The 17,821-nt window shown below is 52.5% G+C and overlaps 5 protein-coding genes across 5 annotated transcripts; 4 read left to right on the top strand and 1 right to left on the bottom strand.

Annotated features, from left to right (window-relative positions):
• Positions 1–1,054: 1,054 nt before the first annotated feature.
• On the top strand, positions 1,055–2,149 carry PODANS_2_10040 (uncharacterized protein; the record flags this gene model as incomplete). Its single annotated transcript, XM_001911778.1, has 2 exons — positions 1,055–1,836; positions 1,894–2,149. The coding sequence occupies 2 exons, from the start codon at positions 1,055–1,057 to the stop codon at positions 2,147–2,149; spliced, it is 1,038 nt and encodes a 345-aa protein (XP_001911813.1).
• Positions 2,150–2,813: 664 nt separating this feature from the next.
• Positions 2,814–4,625, bottom strand: PODANS_2_10030 (uncharacterized protein; the record flags this gene model as incomplete). Its single annotated transcript, XM_001911777.1, has 2 exons — positions 2,814–4,187; positions 4,242–4,625. The coding sequence occupies 2 exons, from the start codon at positions 4,623–4,625 to the stop codon at positions 2,814–2,816; spliced, it is 1,758 nt and encodes a 585-aa protein (XP_001911812.1).
• Positions 4,626–5,780: 1,155 nt separating this feature from the next.
• Positions 5,781–6,601, top strand: PODANS_2_10020 (uncharacterized protein; the record flags this gene model as incomplete). The annotated part of the gene is made up of 5 exons (XM_001911776.1): positions 5,781–6,093; positions 6,145–6,162; positions 6,217–6,327; positions 6,377–6,495; positions 6,545–6,601. The coding sequence occupies 5 exons, from the start codon at positions 5,781–5,783 to the stop codon at positions 6,599–6,601; spliced, it is 618 nt and encodes a 205-aa protein (XP_001911811.1).
• Positions 6,602–6,834: 233 nt separating this feature from the next.
• Positions 6,835–7,854, top strand: PODANS_2_10010 (uncharacterized protein; the record flags this gene model as incomplete). Its single annotated transcript, XM_001911775.1, has 1 exon — positions 6,835–7,854. The coding sequence occupies one exon, from the start codon at positions 6,835–6,837 to the stop codon at positions 7,852–7,854; it is 1,020 nt and encodes a 339-aa protein (XP_001911810.1).
• Positions 7,855–10,594: 2,740 nt separating this feature from the next.
• Positions 10,595–12,901, top strand: PODANS_2_10000 (uncharacterized protein; the record flags this gene model as incomplete). The annotated part of the gene is made up of 1 exon (XM_001911774.1): positions 10,595–12,901. One exon carries the CDS (start codon positions 10,595–10,597, stop codon positions 12,899–12,901), a length of 2,307 nt encoding a protein of 768 aa, XP_001911809.1.
• Positions 12,902–17,821: the final 4,920 nt, after the last annotated feature.

The following is a 17,821-nucleotide window of genomic DNA, read 5'->3' as shown; positions in this document are numbered from 1 at the left end:
TACCATAAACGGCTAGTCCATCTGATTGACGGGTGCCCGCCGGAATTCAATGACAGGTCCCAATGCCGGCTGGAAGCTTCTCTCCTCCTCCAGAACCCTTGATACGTGAAACAAACATGCAATTCTGTTTGGTCGATAGACCGGAATTGGAAATTGTTGAAAGCTGTCATCTTTGGAGAGCTGCAACGACATGATCAGGCCAGCTGGACTCAGCCAATCTCGTCATCCAATTCGTCCCCCCAGGTCTGCCAGTCAAACGGCTGTGAGGTGTCACTCCATGACTCGATTAGACACGCCCCAGCTGAGGCCAGCTGCAACGGTCCAGACTCTCGAAATCCATGGAAAGCGAACCAGACGACCGCATTTCTCCGAAAGTCCCGTCACCAGCAGGTCAGGCTGTGACAGACCGGATATCCACAAAGTAACGGGGAACTGTTTCCACCTCACTTCCAAACATCGGTCCCTGAATTCACCGGATCTGACGGCGCTTCCAAGGTTGATTGCGGGGCGGGCCTGACCAGTGCCGGCTGACATCTCACATCGACTTTAACTTCCTTCCTGCCAGGACCGTCACAGACAGCCTCTGATGAAGTAAAGTTTACCTATACTAGTGTGCACATTCGTAATTCTTATCGATACTAGATACCCCAAATGGCCGAAATCGGCTCCCACATTGATGACGATATCTCCAAGTCCCCCTCCGCGGGAACGGGAGAATCAGAAAACCCACTGTAATCAGCCGTGAGTCACACTGTGTGGTAACCGCCGAATATCATGCCACATGGCGTGCAAGATCTAATCTTTTGCACTGTCCACACAATGTATTAGTGGCAACGCTTTATAAGCTTCAATATTATTGGTCAAGAGAATTGTGCATCCTTAAACTGCCCCTCCATCCACTGCCTCGACCTCCTGCCGCCCCCACGACAGGATTAACAATACAAATCAGGCACGATCCGCAATCATTTTTTGCTTCCTTATTCCTGGGTTCTACTTTGTTTCATTTCTCGGAGCAGCCTCTTTTCATTCCAGAAACCAAGAAAACACCGGCGAGATGCCTCCAGCCGCCGTCATGATCGACACAACTCCCGACTTTGATTTCAGCCCCGCGCACGCTGCGGCGGCTGCCAGCGCAAAGGGCGATTCTGGCGATCGAACCCTCCTGCTTGCGCCCCCGTCGATCGCATCCCGCGAGGACCGCCTCACCTCCTTGTTCTCCGTCTATGATCGGTCGTCCACCGATTTGCAGATGCTCGACCGTCTCGCTGCTGGATTAGTCAGCCTCCCCGCCAAGACCTACGACCTTATCCTCGTCCTGACCGACCCCGACGGAAGCCGCCGCAGCGAGGTGTCCCCTCTCTTGTCCAACAGGGAGATCTGGGGCAAGGTTGTACCGGCACTCAAGGCTGGTGGTACCTTGAGGAGCGAGGACGGCAGCTTGGGACAGGGCAACTCGATAGAGGAGAAGGAGGCGATTCTGGCGGGGTTGGTGTTGGGGGATGATGGGTATACTAAGCCTGATTATGCCGAGCAGGAGGTTGTACCTCTGCGGTTTGGGGCGAAGAAGGTGAACGCTGATGGAAGTGTCCCTCTCAGCTTTGGCAAGAAGGCTGCTGCTGCCCCAGCGCCGGCACCGGCACCAGCACCAGTATCCAAGGGTCCTGCTGGGGTTGGTTTCATCGATTTCAGTGATGACTTGGATCTTGATGCCGAGGACGACGACGATGTCATTGATGAGGACACTCTTTTGACTGAGGCGGATCTGAAGCGTCCCATTCAGCAGCCTCCTGAGTGTGCGCCTCAGCCGGGCAAAAAGAGGAGAGCCTGCAAAGACTGGTATGTTTCTCATTTCTTCAACATCAATACGAAGCACAATAAACTAACATCTGCTAGCACGTGTGGTCTCGCCGAGAGAATAGCCGCCGAAGACAAGGCCCGTCGTGAGAAGGCCGAGAAGGGTCTTGCCACCTTGAAGCTCAAGTCTGAGGATCTCAGCGAACTTGACTTTACCGTCCAGGGCAAGACTGGCTCCTGCAATAGCTGTTACCTCGGTGACGCTTTCAGATGCGCAGACTGCCCCTATATTGGCCTCCCTGCCTTCAAGCCCGGCGAACAAGTCAAGATTCTCAACAACACTGCTCAGATTTGAACGAGTTGAAGAAGGCGATAATGACAAGAATGATACCCCAACCAACAACGATAAACAAAGCCTACCCAACAGCGCAGTTCAATATCCCGTCAGTAAGACCAAGGGTTGGCGAGCGAAGACATCGCTTCGGCCACAAGGCCATCAAACTACTCTGGGACATTTATTAGGCGGGTTTAATCCCAGGCTTGACTGGGCGTCTTAAAAGGATGCAGCGGACGGGCATTGTAAATTGTGGGACAGCAACAGCTGGAATATGGCAAGACCTCTGAAGGCACATGTCTGAACTGAAGCACTTTAGCGGGAGAATAAGCTCCAGATAGAAACACAAATATGCTTGATTGATAGTTTCTATCCAGGTTGGCGACAGCCACCAATATATGCCCACGTTGTTCTCACGTTTCAGTCGCTTGCAAGCAATGCCTTCGAGTGTGATAGTGTATATATATGTGCTGTTTATGCCAACGTGAACTGTAAAGGCCGTGCGCAAAGACGAGCTCAAATTGACATTTGTTAAACCCCCCGCCTGAAACACCAGGAAACCAACCGACCAACCAGCCTTTCCTTTCTCTGTAATCCTTCTTTCCGATTCACTCCTGTTGTTCCAGTTGTTGTGTAGTATCAAAAAGGCTTTGATTCTGCCCATCCAACCCCATATGACCTAGACTCAACCCGACATCTTCTCCTTCCCCTTCCCCTTCACGTCCTCCTCATCCTCACTATCCTCGCTCGCCGCGCCCACACTATACCTGGGATCATTCCCCTCCCCACCCATCACCGTCGTCGGCGTCCTCATGTGCAAATCATCCAGCTCATTCTCGTCAAAATCCCCCGCTTCCAAATCCGCCGCCGAACGCTTGTCTCTAAACCCTTCCCTCCCCCTCGCTTCCCCAGAAGGCGAGATATTCTCCCCCCCAGACACCCCCATGTAACCCCTCCTCTTCTTCCTCTCCCTCCACACCCACCACCCCCATCCCGCTGCCGAAAACGCCACAATCACCAGGACGATCTCCCCTGATTTGCGATAGGCTTCCCACCTGGCCGTGTCGAGCTTTTCCTTCTCTGCTTGCTGCGCGTCGGTGCCGTTACCGGCCACCCCGCCGACGGTGGTTTCGGGGACTTTCTCCCCGTCGAGGCGGGAGTCGGTGGGCTTGCCGCCGATGGAGGAGATGTCCACCCCCATGAACCGGTCTAGCATGTCTCTTGTGCGGCGGGGGTAGTCAAACGGGACCATGTGGCTGCTGTTGTAAAAGACTACATAGGTCAAGTTGCGGGCCTCCTGCCAGAAGCCAGCTGCTTCGCCCTCAAAGGTCCAGTCACGTCTGGGGGCCCAAGTGCCGGGGGTGATTTCGAAGCCCTTTCCGCCGTTCCATTGCAGGTTGGAGATCAGCGCTTCGGTGCCCAAATGGTTGCAGATTAGATCTTCCGAGCCGGAGAACAAGATGATGGGGACTTCTTTTAGCAGGTCGGGGAGGAGTTCAACCGAGGGTTTGGAAGAGGGCTTGAAGTTTGCGCCGACCTGGCCGTTGCATTCCACCCAGCCGGTGACTTTGTTCGGGTTCACATGCAGGGCCTGGATTACGTCGTTGCGGCGGAGGTAAGGGGTTACGGCGTCGAGATCGGGAGGCCAGTTCATGCCGCATGACGGATAGGTGTCGGTCAGCCGGACGTCGTACATGTTCACGCAACGCTGCTCGCCGCCTTTGCTAGTGGCGGTTAGCTGGAGGAGGTCCTGAAGGATCTTCTCGCAGTCGGTGTTGTCGACGAGGGCGGGGCCGACGGCCAGCTGCTTGGAGCAGATGCGCTGTTGGACTTCGAGCTTGGAGGCGGCGTCGGAGCCCTTTTTGACGATGCCCTTCTCGTAGGCGAACTGGAGGTAGGCTTCGTATTGTTCGGGAGGGGAAATCCAGCCGTTGCCAATGAGGAGACCGGCGAGGTTCCATTTGTAGGAGGACTCGCCGCCTTTCTTGTTGCGCTCAAGGATAGCCTTGGCGATGTAGGGGATGTACTGGCCGGCGTAGGATTCTCCAGCAATAAATATCTGAATAACACATTAGAGCCATATTTTCTGGCTCAAAACAGGAGCTCAACTTACATCGTCGTGTTCATACTCGGGGAACAGCTTGAACCACTTCTCCAGGAAAGTAACAAACTGGTCAGCCATAACGTCGAGTTCGCGTACATAAGCGTTGGTGTCGACATAGCTGAACCCCGTGCCGACAGGGTTATCGACGAAGAGGACATTGGCGAACTCGTTCCATGCTCCTTCGTTGTACACCAGCGTGTCCTTATCTTTTAACCTATACGGGCCAATCTCCATCAGGGCACCGTCCTCGGAGCTGCAGCCGGGGCCGCCGTTCAACCATATCACTGTTCGTTGCTTGTTCGCAATGTGTTTATTTTGGAAGTGCCAGAAGAACATGTTGCCATTGACATCGGGTGTTATCTCGATATGCCTAACGCGCGCAAGCAGACACATATGTTAGTTGAGGACATCCCTGGTTTGGACTGGAGACAAGACTCCTTACCCAGCATGCATCTTCACCAGGGGACCTGGCGGCGCCCCTGGAAGTGAATGGACAAAGTAGTCACCGGCCGCCTTGACATCGGCGACAGCTAGTGTCGCCGTCCATGAGAGGGCGACGGCGGCGGCGGTAACGATGGATGGTAGACGCCTCCAGCCCGCCAAGGACCGTCCAACAGCCATGATTCCCCAGTCGCGAGGGTCCTCAGACCGGCGCAACGAATGTTGAAGAGAGCCTGTATATCTGGCTACCTGGTGACGGCAGCGGCGGTCATCGGGGACCAAAAAAGGCAGTCAAATAACGTGAGGTTCTCTGCGAAACCGACGATGGAGGTTTGTCGGGATACTTTTCCAATGGATGGACAGATCTGTCCTAAGACAGGGGCGGGTTGCAGTGGGCTGGGGCGGGCTGACGACTGCAAGCTGAGCTTGGCGTTGCTGATTATCACTGGTACCTAGGCCAAACAAGGGAATGTAAGAAGAAACGTGGAGGTAATAGTCCCACACGAATACCACGGGATTGAAATAATTGGTAATAGAAGACAGGTTGTAGCTATTTCGCAAGAGTAGACAGAACCAATGCGTGGATAAGGTAAAAAAGTTGCCCGAGATAGTAGGCAGGCAGCCCAGTCAAGGTACGTGTTTCACCGCGCCGGGTCCAACAGGCAGGGCCCCAGGCGCAAGACCAACAAAGCTCTCCCTGTGCCACGTTCCCGGATTCGGGTCTGAATAATGTGCCCGCAACTCTAATATCCCCGGGCGCCTGTGCTACTCTTCGTCGAGGCTTTGCGCAACGGTATCCGGTGTAGGTATGTGGCTCTATCCGGTGGCTAGGGCACTGAAGAAGCGTCGTTGTTGCGCAGTCTGGAACAGTGTCTTGAGGGGAGGGGAGGACATAGCGGCGCGGGGCTGCAGGGGAGCGCCGGTGGCTTCGGAAGACCTTCTGTGGGGCGCGCCGATCTGCCGGCTCCGTTCTTGGCATCGGGCGCCCACGAGCTAAAAATTATCGATGCCGTTTAATTGCACATTTCCGACCTTCACTTGTGTACTTTCCACCATTTTATCTCCTAACTGAGCATCTTGTGAGGGTTTGATTCAAGTTTCAGCGCTATGGCCGGAAAAACGTACATCGTTGAGCACCTGGACGAGGAGCTTGGACCCTGGTCAGAACTCGAGTATATCACCATCGCGCGCGAGTCGCAAGAGACTGGGTCCAAGTTCTTCCTTTCGTCTCTCCACCCACAGTTCAAGGTCCCAGACGCCTTGGCTGCCATCCCCTCGTTCACAGCTGAGAGGCGGGGTGTGGAGGAGTTGTATGCGGACAAGAAGTCTAGAGTATGCCTTCTTGACCCTCAGGGGAAGAGTGATCTTGCCCCTGAAGATGCGGACAACTTTGATGTTTTCCTGTTTGGAGGAATTCTTGGTATGTTATGAGCCAAGCTTGACATCAAAATACTTGCTAATAAAATAATAGGTGATGACCCCCCTAGAGGTATTTGCCACAGTTGCTAAAGGATCGATAATGCCTTGTCTAACTCGGTTACAGACAGAACATCCGAGTTGCGGGCCAAGGGCTTTGAGGGCCGTCGTCTCGGGCCCGTCCAGATGACCACAGACACTGCAGTCCGTGTAACTCGTCTGGTGGTTGAGGGCAAGAGTATGAAACCCTCTCTTCTACACAATGACCTTTACTAACGTTTCCACAGCACCGTTGAAAGACATTCCCTACGTCGACTTTCCCGAACTCAAGTTCAACGAGTATGAGAGCACAGAGATGCCATTCCGTTACGTTAAGACTGAGGATGGAAAACCCATTATGCCTGAGGTGAGTGGACTTCTGAAGGTTCATTGGATAACATGCTGACTGTTGACAGGGCATGGTCGAGTTGATCAAGAAAGATGCTGACAAGGGCATTGATGATATGCTCTAGTCGATGATATGAATGAGAAAAAAAATATATAAAATTACTTTTGACCACCAACTTCTCGCCGTGGTTGACTTGAAGCTCGTTTGATGTCTTCATACTGCTGTGATGACCCCACACACTTGATGCGGGGTGCAGCTCTTATCTTCAAGTTATCCATCTAACCCCGCCGAATTCAAGACAACAACTTTCAACTACACCCAGCAGACAGAACTCCAACATATATTCAGCGATCAACCATGTCGGAACTACCACCGCCCATCAAAATCAACCCGCCATTGATCAACTCGGCTAACCCATGGGCATCCGGCGATGTGGACTTAGAGCGGCTGTATCTTTGCCCTTCCACAGGCGCAGTTACAACTCGAACCGCTACTTTGGACGGCTTCAAGCACGATGACGCTATTCATCGATACACCTTCTTCGATCCCTCTAATCCCGAAACCTCAAAATCCACCAACCCAACCCCCCAAGAAGCCAGCAAAGCTCCTGCTCAAAAAGCAAGCTTGAACACACTAGGCTACAGCCCTTACGCTCTACTTCAATATATGCAATGGATATGCAAGATCTATACTACTTGCTCTGGTACTCAGCCCATCAAACCCTTCATCATCTCAGTCACGGGCACCCCGACCGAGGTCAGTGAATGCTATACATGCATCGCCGATTACCTGTCCGAGTATATAACCGCCGGTCACATCTACATGGAAATCAATCTCTCCTGCCCCAACATACCCAACAAACCTCCTCCCGCGTACTCTAAAGACGCACTGGTCGAGTACTTTCGCCGCCTGCGGTTCGCGATGCGTGATAAACTCAGACCAGACTTACCACGCCTGCCCTTCGGCATCAAAACACCACCCTACACCCACGCCTCCGAATACAACGAACTCATCTCTGCCCTCGAAGAGGAAGGTGATCAAGTCTCCTTCATAACATGCACCAACACCCTAGGGTCATGTCTCGTTCTCTCACCCGAGGGCGACCCTGTTCTGCCAGGTAACGGGATTGGGGGGATGGCCGGGGCGGCGCTGCACCCGCTGGCCCTGGGGAATGTGGCTACTATTCGGAGGATGTTGGATGAGAGACCGAGTTTGAAGCATATCACTGTAATTGGGATTGGAGGTGTGGAGGATGAGAAGGGGTACAAGAGGATGAGGGCTGCTGGGGCGGGGGTTGTTGGGGTGGGTACTGCTTTAGGGGTGAAAGGAGTTGAGGTTTTTGAGGAGATTGAGAAGGGATTGAAGGGGGGGTGGTGATTTTGTTTAGGAAGAATGGAGGTGGGAGGGAACTGGAAGGCTTTCGGATAGCGCGAAGAGGAATGGTTTTGAGAGGAGTGATGTATCTGAAATTCTTTTGACCGGTGGGCCAACTTGTTGTGTTTCTATGAAACAGAAATACAATTTTATCAAGGTCACACTGTAAAACCTTAATGTGTGACCCAGTCTAATAAGGTATGTAAAGCTGAGCTCTACCTTCTTCATCGTAAGACCTGCTACATGAGGCTCTCATTTTGAGGACAGCTTCACGACGTAACAAGACTCTGATACAATGTCTTTCATTGTCACTCTATTTTGAGCTGAATACCTCGGGCCTTATCATCACATGTCCTCAAGTGAACGTGATATGATGACAACTAGACGTGGCATGACAAATTGTCGAATAAGCTGTTCGGCCTCTTTCTGCATGGCCCAGTCCAGACCTGCGTCGCATAACGTCGCGATATCTCGGGCCGAGACGTTGACCCCCATGAAAATTGACAAACTGGTAGCGAACAACGCCGAGATTTTCCAGCAGTCGGAATGCTTGGAAGCCAACAAAGCAACATTTGCCACGAGGAATCTAAATTCATGCCCTGCAGACCAGGAAGATGGATTACTTATCCACAAGATAACACAGGTGAAGCTATCATCATGTCACGCTAGCATGCTGGGCGTTTGATGCCTCGGAGTATTATTCGTCATGTACAATTCGCGGACCGTCTCGATGCAAGGTAATCTGTGGGAAAGAAACCGGGTAGATCTCGACGGCCTGTCTTCCCATTGAAACGATGCGAACTTCTACCCAGCTTGGCTCCCCACAGCTGGTAAGGTTGAAGCAATCACTATAGTACCATCCCACACGGAATTTGCCTTTGACGGAAGTTTGGGTCTATTCAGCCTGAAGTCGGGAAAGGCGATCCTTGGGTGAAACGGGAGCAGGGCCATGTTGTGAGTTGCCCGTTTCAGGAAGGGGAATCAATCTTCCATAACGGTGACGACCTCAACTTATGGTCGACAGTCAGCTGCGCTTAGGGCTGAGGGAGTGGATGGAAGTAAGCATTCCGGAACGAGATAGCGAGATAGAGGCAGATGATTTACGGAAAATTAGACACTGCCCACCCAATGTATCAGATATGGTTCATGGTGTTGCCCGCATGAACCCAGGTTGTTGGGTTGTTGGGTGTCGGAGAAGGGTGCTGATTGAATCAAAGTTGGAGGAGTGGACGAAGATCTTCAGTGGGTGCAGGAATCCCTGGGAAAGGGCCCTTTTAGCGGTCCTTGCCCCAGCTTTTAGCGCATCGGCCCCCCATCAGATCTGCACGAACAGAGCATGGGCTCAAATCCGAGCACTCTCATTGGCGGACTTTTAAAGAGAGATTCTCCAGGTGCTGGAGAAACTGTGGGGTTCTTCGCACTCGCTCCCTGTCTTGAACGCCTCTCGCAAATCACCACTCACTCATTTTCCAGCTCCCAGGTGAATGGACAAGGTCGTTACAGTATTCAACCGTTCGGCTTGTGCCGACCACAACGTAACGCCGGATGAATTGGCCTTGACGGACCGTCTTCGCGTAATTTCCTAGGAACCTGTTCGGTTGATTCCCCGCCTACCATCGTCCCTCCCGGTCCTTCAGTGGGAATCATCGATAGTCCAGCTGCTGCCCCGTGGCACGTTCGTTCCAGGCGGTATTGGACCTGGCCATGGATAATTTGTATCGATCGCAGACGGCATTTGTCACGGCAAGTCTGACGCCACGATAGATCCAGGCACGTCTGGATTGGGTGTGTATGTCTTCCAACACAATCGGGTGTCGTAGACAAGAACTACCAATGTTAATAGCCAGTTATGATGACAGTTACCTAGACTCCACTATTTTAATCCAGTCACACGCTGTTCCCGTCCCCCTGGCCGGCAGCTAGCAGCACCAATACATGCGATTGTAGACAGGCCAGCGTGGGAGTTGACCCAGCTTGCTCGCTCGTCTGGTTCAGGTCTGCCGTCAGTGCTCCATCCGTCTGATGACGGTAAAACAAACGTCGGCGAAATATTTCGACTGGCTTGGCGGTCCCAAGACCCAATATACGCTATCTACCTTCCAGAAACCCCAATGTCAGATGTCTTGCAAACCCCCTCGGTCTCTTGTTGATTCCCAGGTCCCATCTCCCAGGCAAATGACGCGGCAGATACCCAGGTGCTGATATACCCGTACATGTCGCCGGATCTTTCCATTGAGTGCTCTGGCCCGCTCCGTCTCGTGTCTCATCTTTACCCGCCGTCATCACCGGCTGTATTGTGAGGCTCTGGCACCGAACCACCTACGACTTGGCTCGAACTGGAACATTACGTCTTCTCCAAACTTGCTGGAACACTCCCGACAGGCCAACACGACGTCTGTTGTCTTTCCGAGGCATTTCTGAGGCCACCTTCATACGTCGACTGAAAAGCAAAAGAATTCGCCCAATTCCCAATAGATTACTTATTCAGCGCCCACAGCTCACCGAATCAAACGGGACTTACCCAGATCAGAAGCCAGCTTCCTCAACCCGGGAGTCTAGGCCATGCGCAATAGGCCTCTTCAGAAGGATCCTGCCGTTTCGTAGTTGGGGCTCGAACTGGAATCGCCGGCATAGAGCAGTCAGTTGGAATCTGGGACGAGAGGCGAGGGCACCGACACGAGCCCCTGATCATCGGATCCCTTATAATTACGGCTACACGACGAGTCGAAAAACAGACACAGCCATGATGGCGGCTGTTCAACCACTGGAGTCGCTGCCCGCGCCAGGACGACGACAAAGTTTTGGACGAAATCACATAGCTATGGATATCGACATTGAAACTCGAGCACCACGTGCATCACATGAGATGACGATTCGAGGTGGTTTGCAACAAGGAGATGCAAGAATAGTGGTGATAATGTATGGTCCTGGCCAAGAGCAGATAGTGGCCGTCTTTGCTGAGGTTCTCGGGAAGCCTTACCGACTGAAAGGAGGGATTCGGGACGTTACCAGGGATGATCAGGATTGGGTTATTGGGGTCTCGGCGGAAAGTGCAAAGGCTGAGATAGCCTCACGGAACAGGGGACTGGTCGTGACCATCAACGCTCATTGTACAACACTGGGCATGCCTCCCGACGTCTACCTGTCAGCGCAGACAGATTACGAGTGGCTTTATACCGAAGCTTCCTTCTTCCGAAGAGATCTAACACGATTTGTATCACATACCCTGGGACAGCTTAGCCACCACGAAACACTAATGGCAAAACCGAGGACGTACTTCATTTCGACAACGTTTCCGGATGTCCATGCTGCGCTCCCAAACATCGACATCCTCACTGTCGGCTCAGACGCTGTCGAGATTCGAGTTGATCTCTTGAAAGAGCCTCTGGGCAATGGACGGTTCTCGGAAATCCCAAGCTTGAGCTATGTTGGCGAACAGCTCATGCTTCTTCGCCAGAGGACCGAACTGCCAATCATATTCACGACAAGGTGTACGAAAGAGAATGGCCGATTTCCGATGGACAATCCAGACTTGTTTTATGAATATCTTTACCGGGCGATTCAGTGGGGCGTTGAGTACATCGACGTCGAGCTCTGGCTCCCAGAAACCATTCGACGAAGACTGTACGAGCAGCGCGGGAGCAGTCGCATCATGTCTGCCTTCCATGATTTCTCAGGCACTTTCAAGTGGCCCTCACAGAGAGCCGAGTCAATATTCCTCCAGTCTCGACGGTACGCCGACATTGTGAAAATGATTGCCATCATCAATGACCACAATGAAAACTTTGAGTTGGAATACTTCCGGTCAAAAATCAAGGCTGAATATCCCGATTCACCACCGCTGTCTGCTGTCAACATGGGGGAAACGGGTCAGTTCTCTCGGACGCTAAACAAGGTCTTCACTCCTATCACCCACCCTCTGCTGCCCATCATCGCAGCTCCGGGGCAGATGAGCGCAGCTGAGATCAACCAGGCCCTGGCGTTGGTTGGACAGCTGCCAAAGAAGAACATCTATGGCATTACTAGCCCGAGCATGCGGAGTGCCATTCCACAGGCACCCTTCTATGAGAAATGCTTCAACGAACTTGGGTTACCACATCACTTTGCCGTCGTGGAGCGACAACCCAAAGGGCTTGCCTCCATCGAGACGTGGTGTAATCAAAGAAACTTTGGCGGTGCTTACCTAAATCCAGCCATGTCACTCACCAATCTGGCGACGAGCAAAGGCTTCTTTGCATCACTCAACAATGGCAACGGGCCGGTTCTCAGCGAAGCCGCTCGACTCATCGGGATGGTTGATACCATCGTCGTCCGGCCGGCCACATCATCTAGTTCAGCATCCACACCATCAAGCCCGCCTCGGCAGCAAAACGGAGATTCCGTGGGTGCTGTCGGCTCGACGCAGTCGGGCTTGCCACCGAACACTTCTCTCGTGTTTGACAACGCCTCGTGGAAAGGTATCCTTAGTACCCTTACCCGTGATCTTGCTCCATCTGCCTACTTTGGCTGCGCGGCTGTGGTACTTGCCTCATCGGCCGACGACGCAGCCAGTGCTTTATTCGCTCTCAAAGCCCTGAAGGTCGGTAAGGTCTACACCGTCGGCTTCAAAACACCTCCCGCCTTTGCCAAAGACCTTCTTATCGAGCCATTCAACAGCCTCGAGAGCATACAGAGAGCCCGTACGGTAAATGCCAACGGCACCGAGTCTATACGAGCGGGGGCCGGCTCGCCGTTTGTGGTGGTGAGTGCTCTGGGTCCGGAAAAGAGTAATCTAGTCGGGATGCTCGTTCGTCTGTTCGGGTCGCCGCCTCGAGGGGCGGCAGGTGCGGGAAGGGAAAACTCGAGAAGGGTGTTTTTGGACCTGGCAGACGGCTCGGGGCATGGCCCACGGAAGGGGGACCCGGGTTTGATTGCTGAGCAATGTGGGTTCGCGGCTTATGGGGCGGCGGATGTAACGGCTTTTACGACAGTTGAGACGCTGAGGTTGCTGGTTGGGCAGAACGTACCGTACAGCTTTGTGAGGTTGGCGAGCGGGAGGCAGTTCTTTTGAAAGGGGACTCGGACCAGTTGAACATCAAAGGAGATGAAATGGCATATTGGCTCGGGTATTATTTGAGAAATGGTAGGATATCTGGTAACATACCCCGCTATACAGGAGTTTCACTGACAAGAGAAGTACTTTCACAGGTACGGTCTAGGTTCTCGAGCGATGCTACCTGGCTACCCGATTACGAGCATCGATACATGAATCGAGCTGACCTCTTGGGACATGCTGTACACCAAGAGATAGGATGAGGAGCCAGGGCAGCGTAACACAAGATTGTCACGATCATCGCCAACCGGCTCGGTCCATCGACCTCGTTAAGAAAAGAGGAGACATGAGCCAAGCCTTGCTCAACAAGGACTGGATGGATGGGCATCTAGAGTATGGTGTAAAGGTGTTGCATTTGCGTGCGGAGAGGTGGATATCGGGCATATGGTCTGGGGAGGTTCTCCCATGATCAGTGTCTGCATGTGTGGCTTATGGTGTAGCGGTTGGAATCGGGGACTCATGACAGAGTTGATGCACAGATGGTTCATTGTGGCGAGTGGAACGTGAGGTGCATGTGGTGGTCAATGAGCGAGCGGTCTATCGGATGCGAGTCCCGGATGATCCTACTTTGCGGCAGGCAGGTTCTGGGGGAAGGGGATTATGAGAATTAATTAGGAAACGAAATTCGAAGATACATTTACATCTACCGTCTATCTATCCGGGTTACAAACTGCCCAGAACCGAGTTGCTGGTCCTTGTGAGCATAGACCGCTAGGACGTACTGTCGACAACAGCACCCCACCGGAGGCAATCTCAGCCAGGACTTCTTCACAAAACAAGACAGTTGGAAGCTACCAGAGATGTGACTAGTGATAAATTTTTAAGGCGTTGGTGCCCAGGTTGAGAGCTTCTCGAGCAGGATTCTGATATTGCAAGTAATATAGACGTAACAGTTGGACACGGTTCAAGATGCTGTCAGCAACGACTTGAACAACAAAACAACGGTCCCTACTCTGAGTTTTCAATCTAGGCAGGCTCGGGTTGGGCCGAGAAAGAGACCGTTCAGCATAGTGCCTAGAGTGCTTTTGAAAGGCTTGCTGTTGGGCCTACCGTGACTATTCCGTCAGATGCTTCTAGGAATGTTGTTGTCAGTCGTCTAAGGTTTCGGTAGGCACTCCGAGTGGTAGCCGAGCAATATATCAAATAGGTAGGTAGGGCAGAGTCGTCGAAACGATCATGATCTGACACCGAGACTGATGGATTCAACTCCCTCGGCCGTCTAAAACTCAGCAGATCATAGAGAACGTACCACGGTAGGTACACCGCGTGCTATCGTCTTCAGTGCGAGGTCTCTACTTTGCCTCCAGGCGTGTACCGCACACTTGTTTGACAGAATACTCGTCACGACTATTTTCTTCCATCTTGAATTCCGAGTAAGATATAGAGAGGGGCGCAACAATTACTTTGTACAAGTCTGGAGGGCAAGACGACAAACAAGTTTCGGGTAGCCCAACCACACCGAATCGGATTCTCAAATCTCCTACCTTGGCGTATCGGCAGCGGACCCCTGATCCCAATTCTCCTAACCTGATGGCGTTGCCTCTTCCGCTGTCCGGGTCCACCGCATGAACCAAACAGTCGTATCGTCTTGCGGGGAGGTGCAGTAGCTCACATGCAAACCCAAGGCGGAGATCGGGGTTGGGGTGTGGACTAGTGATGCTACAGATTCAACGAGTCCTTGATAGACAATGAATACTTTGGAGACGAGACAGGAATCCGACTTTGGGAACAATATGTAGAGGCTAGGTAGTGATATGCTTTCGTCCGAAGCTCACCGAAGTCAATGGATCTTAGCCCATTGAACCGAACCGTGTTTCAAACCCCGTTCGAAACAGCAACCTGATCTTTCTTGCAATACTCGAGGGGCTTGTATCTACATGTTCAGGTAGATTAAGTGCTGCTAAAGGTTGATATGAGCAAATAAGCTTTGAAACACTGTATAGTGAAGTCAGAAAGTAAAGACCAGCCTGGATATCGTGCGTTATCGAGAAGTCGAAGCCGGAGAGCCTCCCGACAATCCGGGCTTGTAGGGCTCCTGACCTGAGCACAAGCAGACGACGGAGAGATTTTCGGACCGATAGGTGTCGCGGGACGAGGAACGAGAATATGTACAGCACAAACCTGGAAGATCAAGCAGGAAGTGTGCCCACTTACTTGACCTTAGCGCTCGGCACCAGCATCTCCGCCTGCAGGATACACCCGGTATATGGAAGGCAGGCTGCGGTCAGTGAACTACCGGAGCTGCTTGGTCTAGGCTGGCAAGCAACAGCAAGGCACAAGAGCTTGGTTCCTGGGTATAAGCAAAAGATCGACAACAAGAACAAGAACAAGAAGAGGCTTGATCTTCATCATGCTCGACGGGTTACCTTACCGTAATTGCTGGGGACATCTGCACTGATACAGAGCTTAAAACGGCCCCGAATCGAGGCATGTCATGGTTGGTATGCCGGTCTTTGCTTAATAGTCTCGGTTCCGAACTTCCGGTAGTTGACAATATGATGATGATTCTTGATGCTATCCCCAGCCATGCAACAGCAATGGGGAGGTGTAATGTGACCAAGTGTAACTGTCTGACGACAACCTGAAGCGGTCACTGGAGCAAAGATGCTTGAGAGCTCCATAAAGAGTGCTACGCCAGAGTATGAAGCTCGCGGTGTTCTGAAAGCAAGTGGTGATGCGGTGAAGAGGTGATTTCATGGTCGAGGTGAGGGAAGAGGCGAGGAAGCTGGGTTGAATTTCGGGAGACGATCGTCCGTAGACTGCCAAGGATCGCCGACCGTTAGGGACCAGAGCCCGATCTTGCAAGGGGCTAGATTTGGTGAAGGTCGCGGGTTGCAGGGGGTTCCGGGTTTTGCTGCTTAAGCGAACGGCACCTTCAACGCTCTTCAGTTCCTGAGAACAGCAGGCTCGGCCGTATCATGGTCCCCGTCCTTGTATGTAATGCGGAAAGAGGACTTGAAAGTATTCGACCTCGGGTGTCTCGCTCCCATGGTGCAGCGACCCGGGACACAGTCTCGATATTGACGACAGCTAGGATATACCTGGCTGATATGGTTGGTATAGAAAGCCCAGCCGGGCAAGATCAACAGTTACTGTAGAACAGTGAGCTGTAATTGGCGCGGCAAACATCAAGATATTGCGACCCCTAAGTTGTCGCTGCACCCTCACTGTGACGCACAGCTTCAGCCCAAAGAGCTCGACCAGAATATGAAATAAAGCGTCAGTATATAAACAGAAGGCGGCTCCAGAGGCCCAGCGAGCGGTCACGCTGCGTCACATTGTGCTTGTGACCTGCCCCCCAGAAGCAATTGCCGTGGAAGAGAGCTTAAGTCGAGACGGGATAGAGGCGAGGAAGCATTGAATACTCCCCTCATATATCGGGTTCCCGTCAATGGACATCGTTCCTGAATCACAGTTGGATCTTGACTTCGCGGTACCAAAGAAAGACAAGGAAGGACCCTTGACAGCTCTTGGGCACCGCTGTTTTGGAGGCGGTAAATAAGTTGAGAGAAGAACATTGATTTTCTGGCGATGTTTGAAGTGGTAAAAGGTGCGCGTTTAAAGAATACAAATCAAGAGTAAGAAGGTCGTCGACGTCCTGAAGTGGTCACAGTGACCCTGGGGTGGAGAGCAACGGCTTGTGGATGGCGGGCCCTGAAGCCGTCGGTTGCGGAGGTGGTACTGTGGGGCCGCCGTTACATACAGGGATCAAGGATGAAATTTCATCCCTTTTCAATCTGTTAAACTCCATTGAACCACCAAACTGCTGGACAGGACGGGAGGGAATATGGGATGAAGGGGGCAAGGACAAGCTGTAACTGGGAACCCATTCTGCTTTTGGCAGCGCCTAGGGACAAACTGGAATTCCCGAAAAACACAGCTTTCCGTAAGGTGTATCGTCTCCACCAACTCCCCGGAGCTCTTTCCCACTTCTCCAACCCCACTCATCCTTCAACTCACCGGCATCGTCCCCTCCCCGCACCACACACATCGTGCCTTCTCAAGTTCCAGTGTTGGCCAACATCTTTCCACTGACCCCTCCCCGCTGGGTTGGGCTGCTACCTTCTCTTGTGGGAATTGAACATCATGGTTTCCTTGCCTCTCAGGCCTCGACATCATCCTCGGTCACATTTATCTTTATGACATCTCGTCTTTAAACGGCCACTGCCGGCTCTAGCTCTTAGTTTCAGATGCTCGGAGACAGCCGCCCAATCATCATATGGACATTGTGTTTTCCTTCAGCAAAAAGGGCCGAGGATCAAGCTCTAGATGGGGAGGGTGAATGTGAGTTATCCGTTCACTCACTGGCGATCCAACAATCCATCTCATAGCCACACACCTCCCGTCATCGGCTCTAAGCCTACCTGCCTAGGTACTTACACTGTAGCCTCCCCTGTCTTCCACCCGGGGGACTCCCCAGAATCAAACCTTCCATCCGGGGTAGTCGCCCCATCATCCTGTCTGACAAGCCGGCCCCTGACCAATTACTCGTCCCATACTTGACCCTCCCTCTCTACCAAACTCCCCGATCCCCAGTTTATTGTGCTGTGCTACGCTGTCTGCGGGGGCGGCTCACTTTGATGCACCCCAGAAAATCGACTTACTATCTCGCCAACCATTCCAGCCATAAGGCGACCACCTACTTGTCAAGCTTCCCTTCTTCGCGTCCTGTCAAACTTCCCAAGACGACGCCCGAGGCTCGCCATCAACCAGGAAAACTCACTGTGCTAACGACAACCCCCACCTAGCGAATACTCTCGCCACCACTTACATGATATTTCTTGTCGGCTCAGCCCCCATATATATACATCGGTGAAGGAGAGAACATGCCGAGAAGGGGCACCTGGAGTCGGCATATAGGAAACCAGTCGATCTCCA

Source organism: Podospora anserina, chromosome 2 (genome assembly GCF_000226545.1).
Source record: "Podospora anserina S mat+ genomic DNA chromosome 2, supercontig 2".
NCBI classification, from domain to species: domain Eukaryota; kingdom Fungi; phylum Ascomycota; class Sordariomycetes; order Sordariales; family Podosporaceae; genus Podospora; species Podospora anserina.
This window is presented reverse-complemented; position numbering and strand designations above follow the sequence as displayed.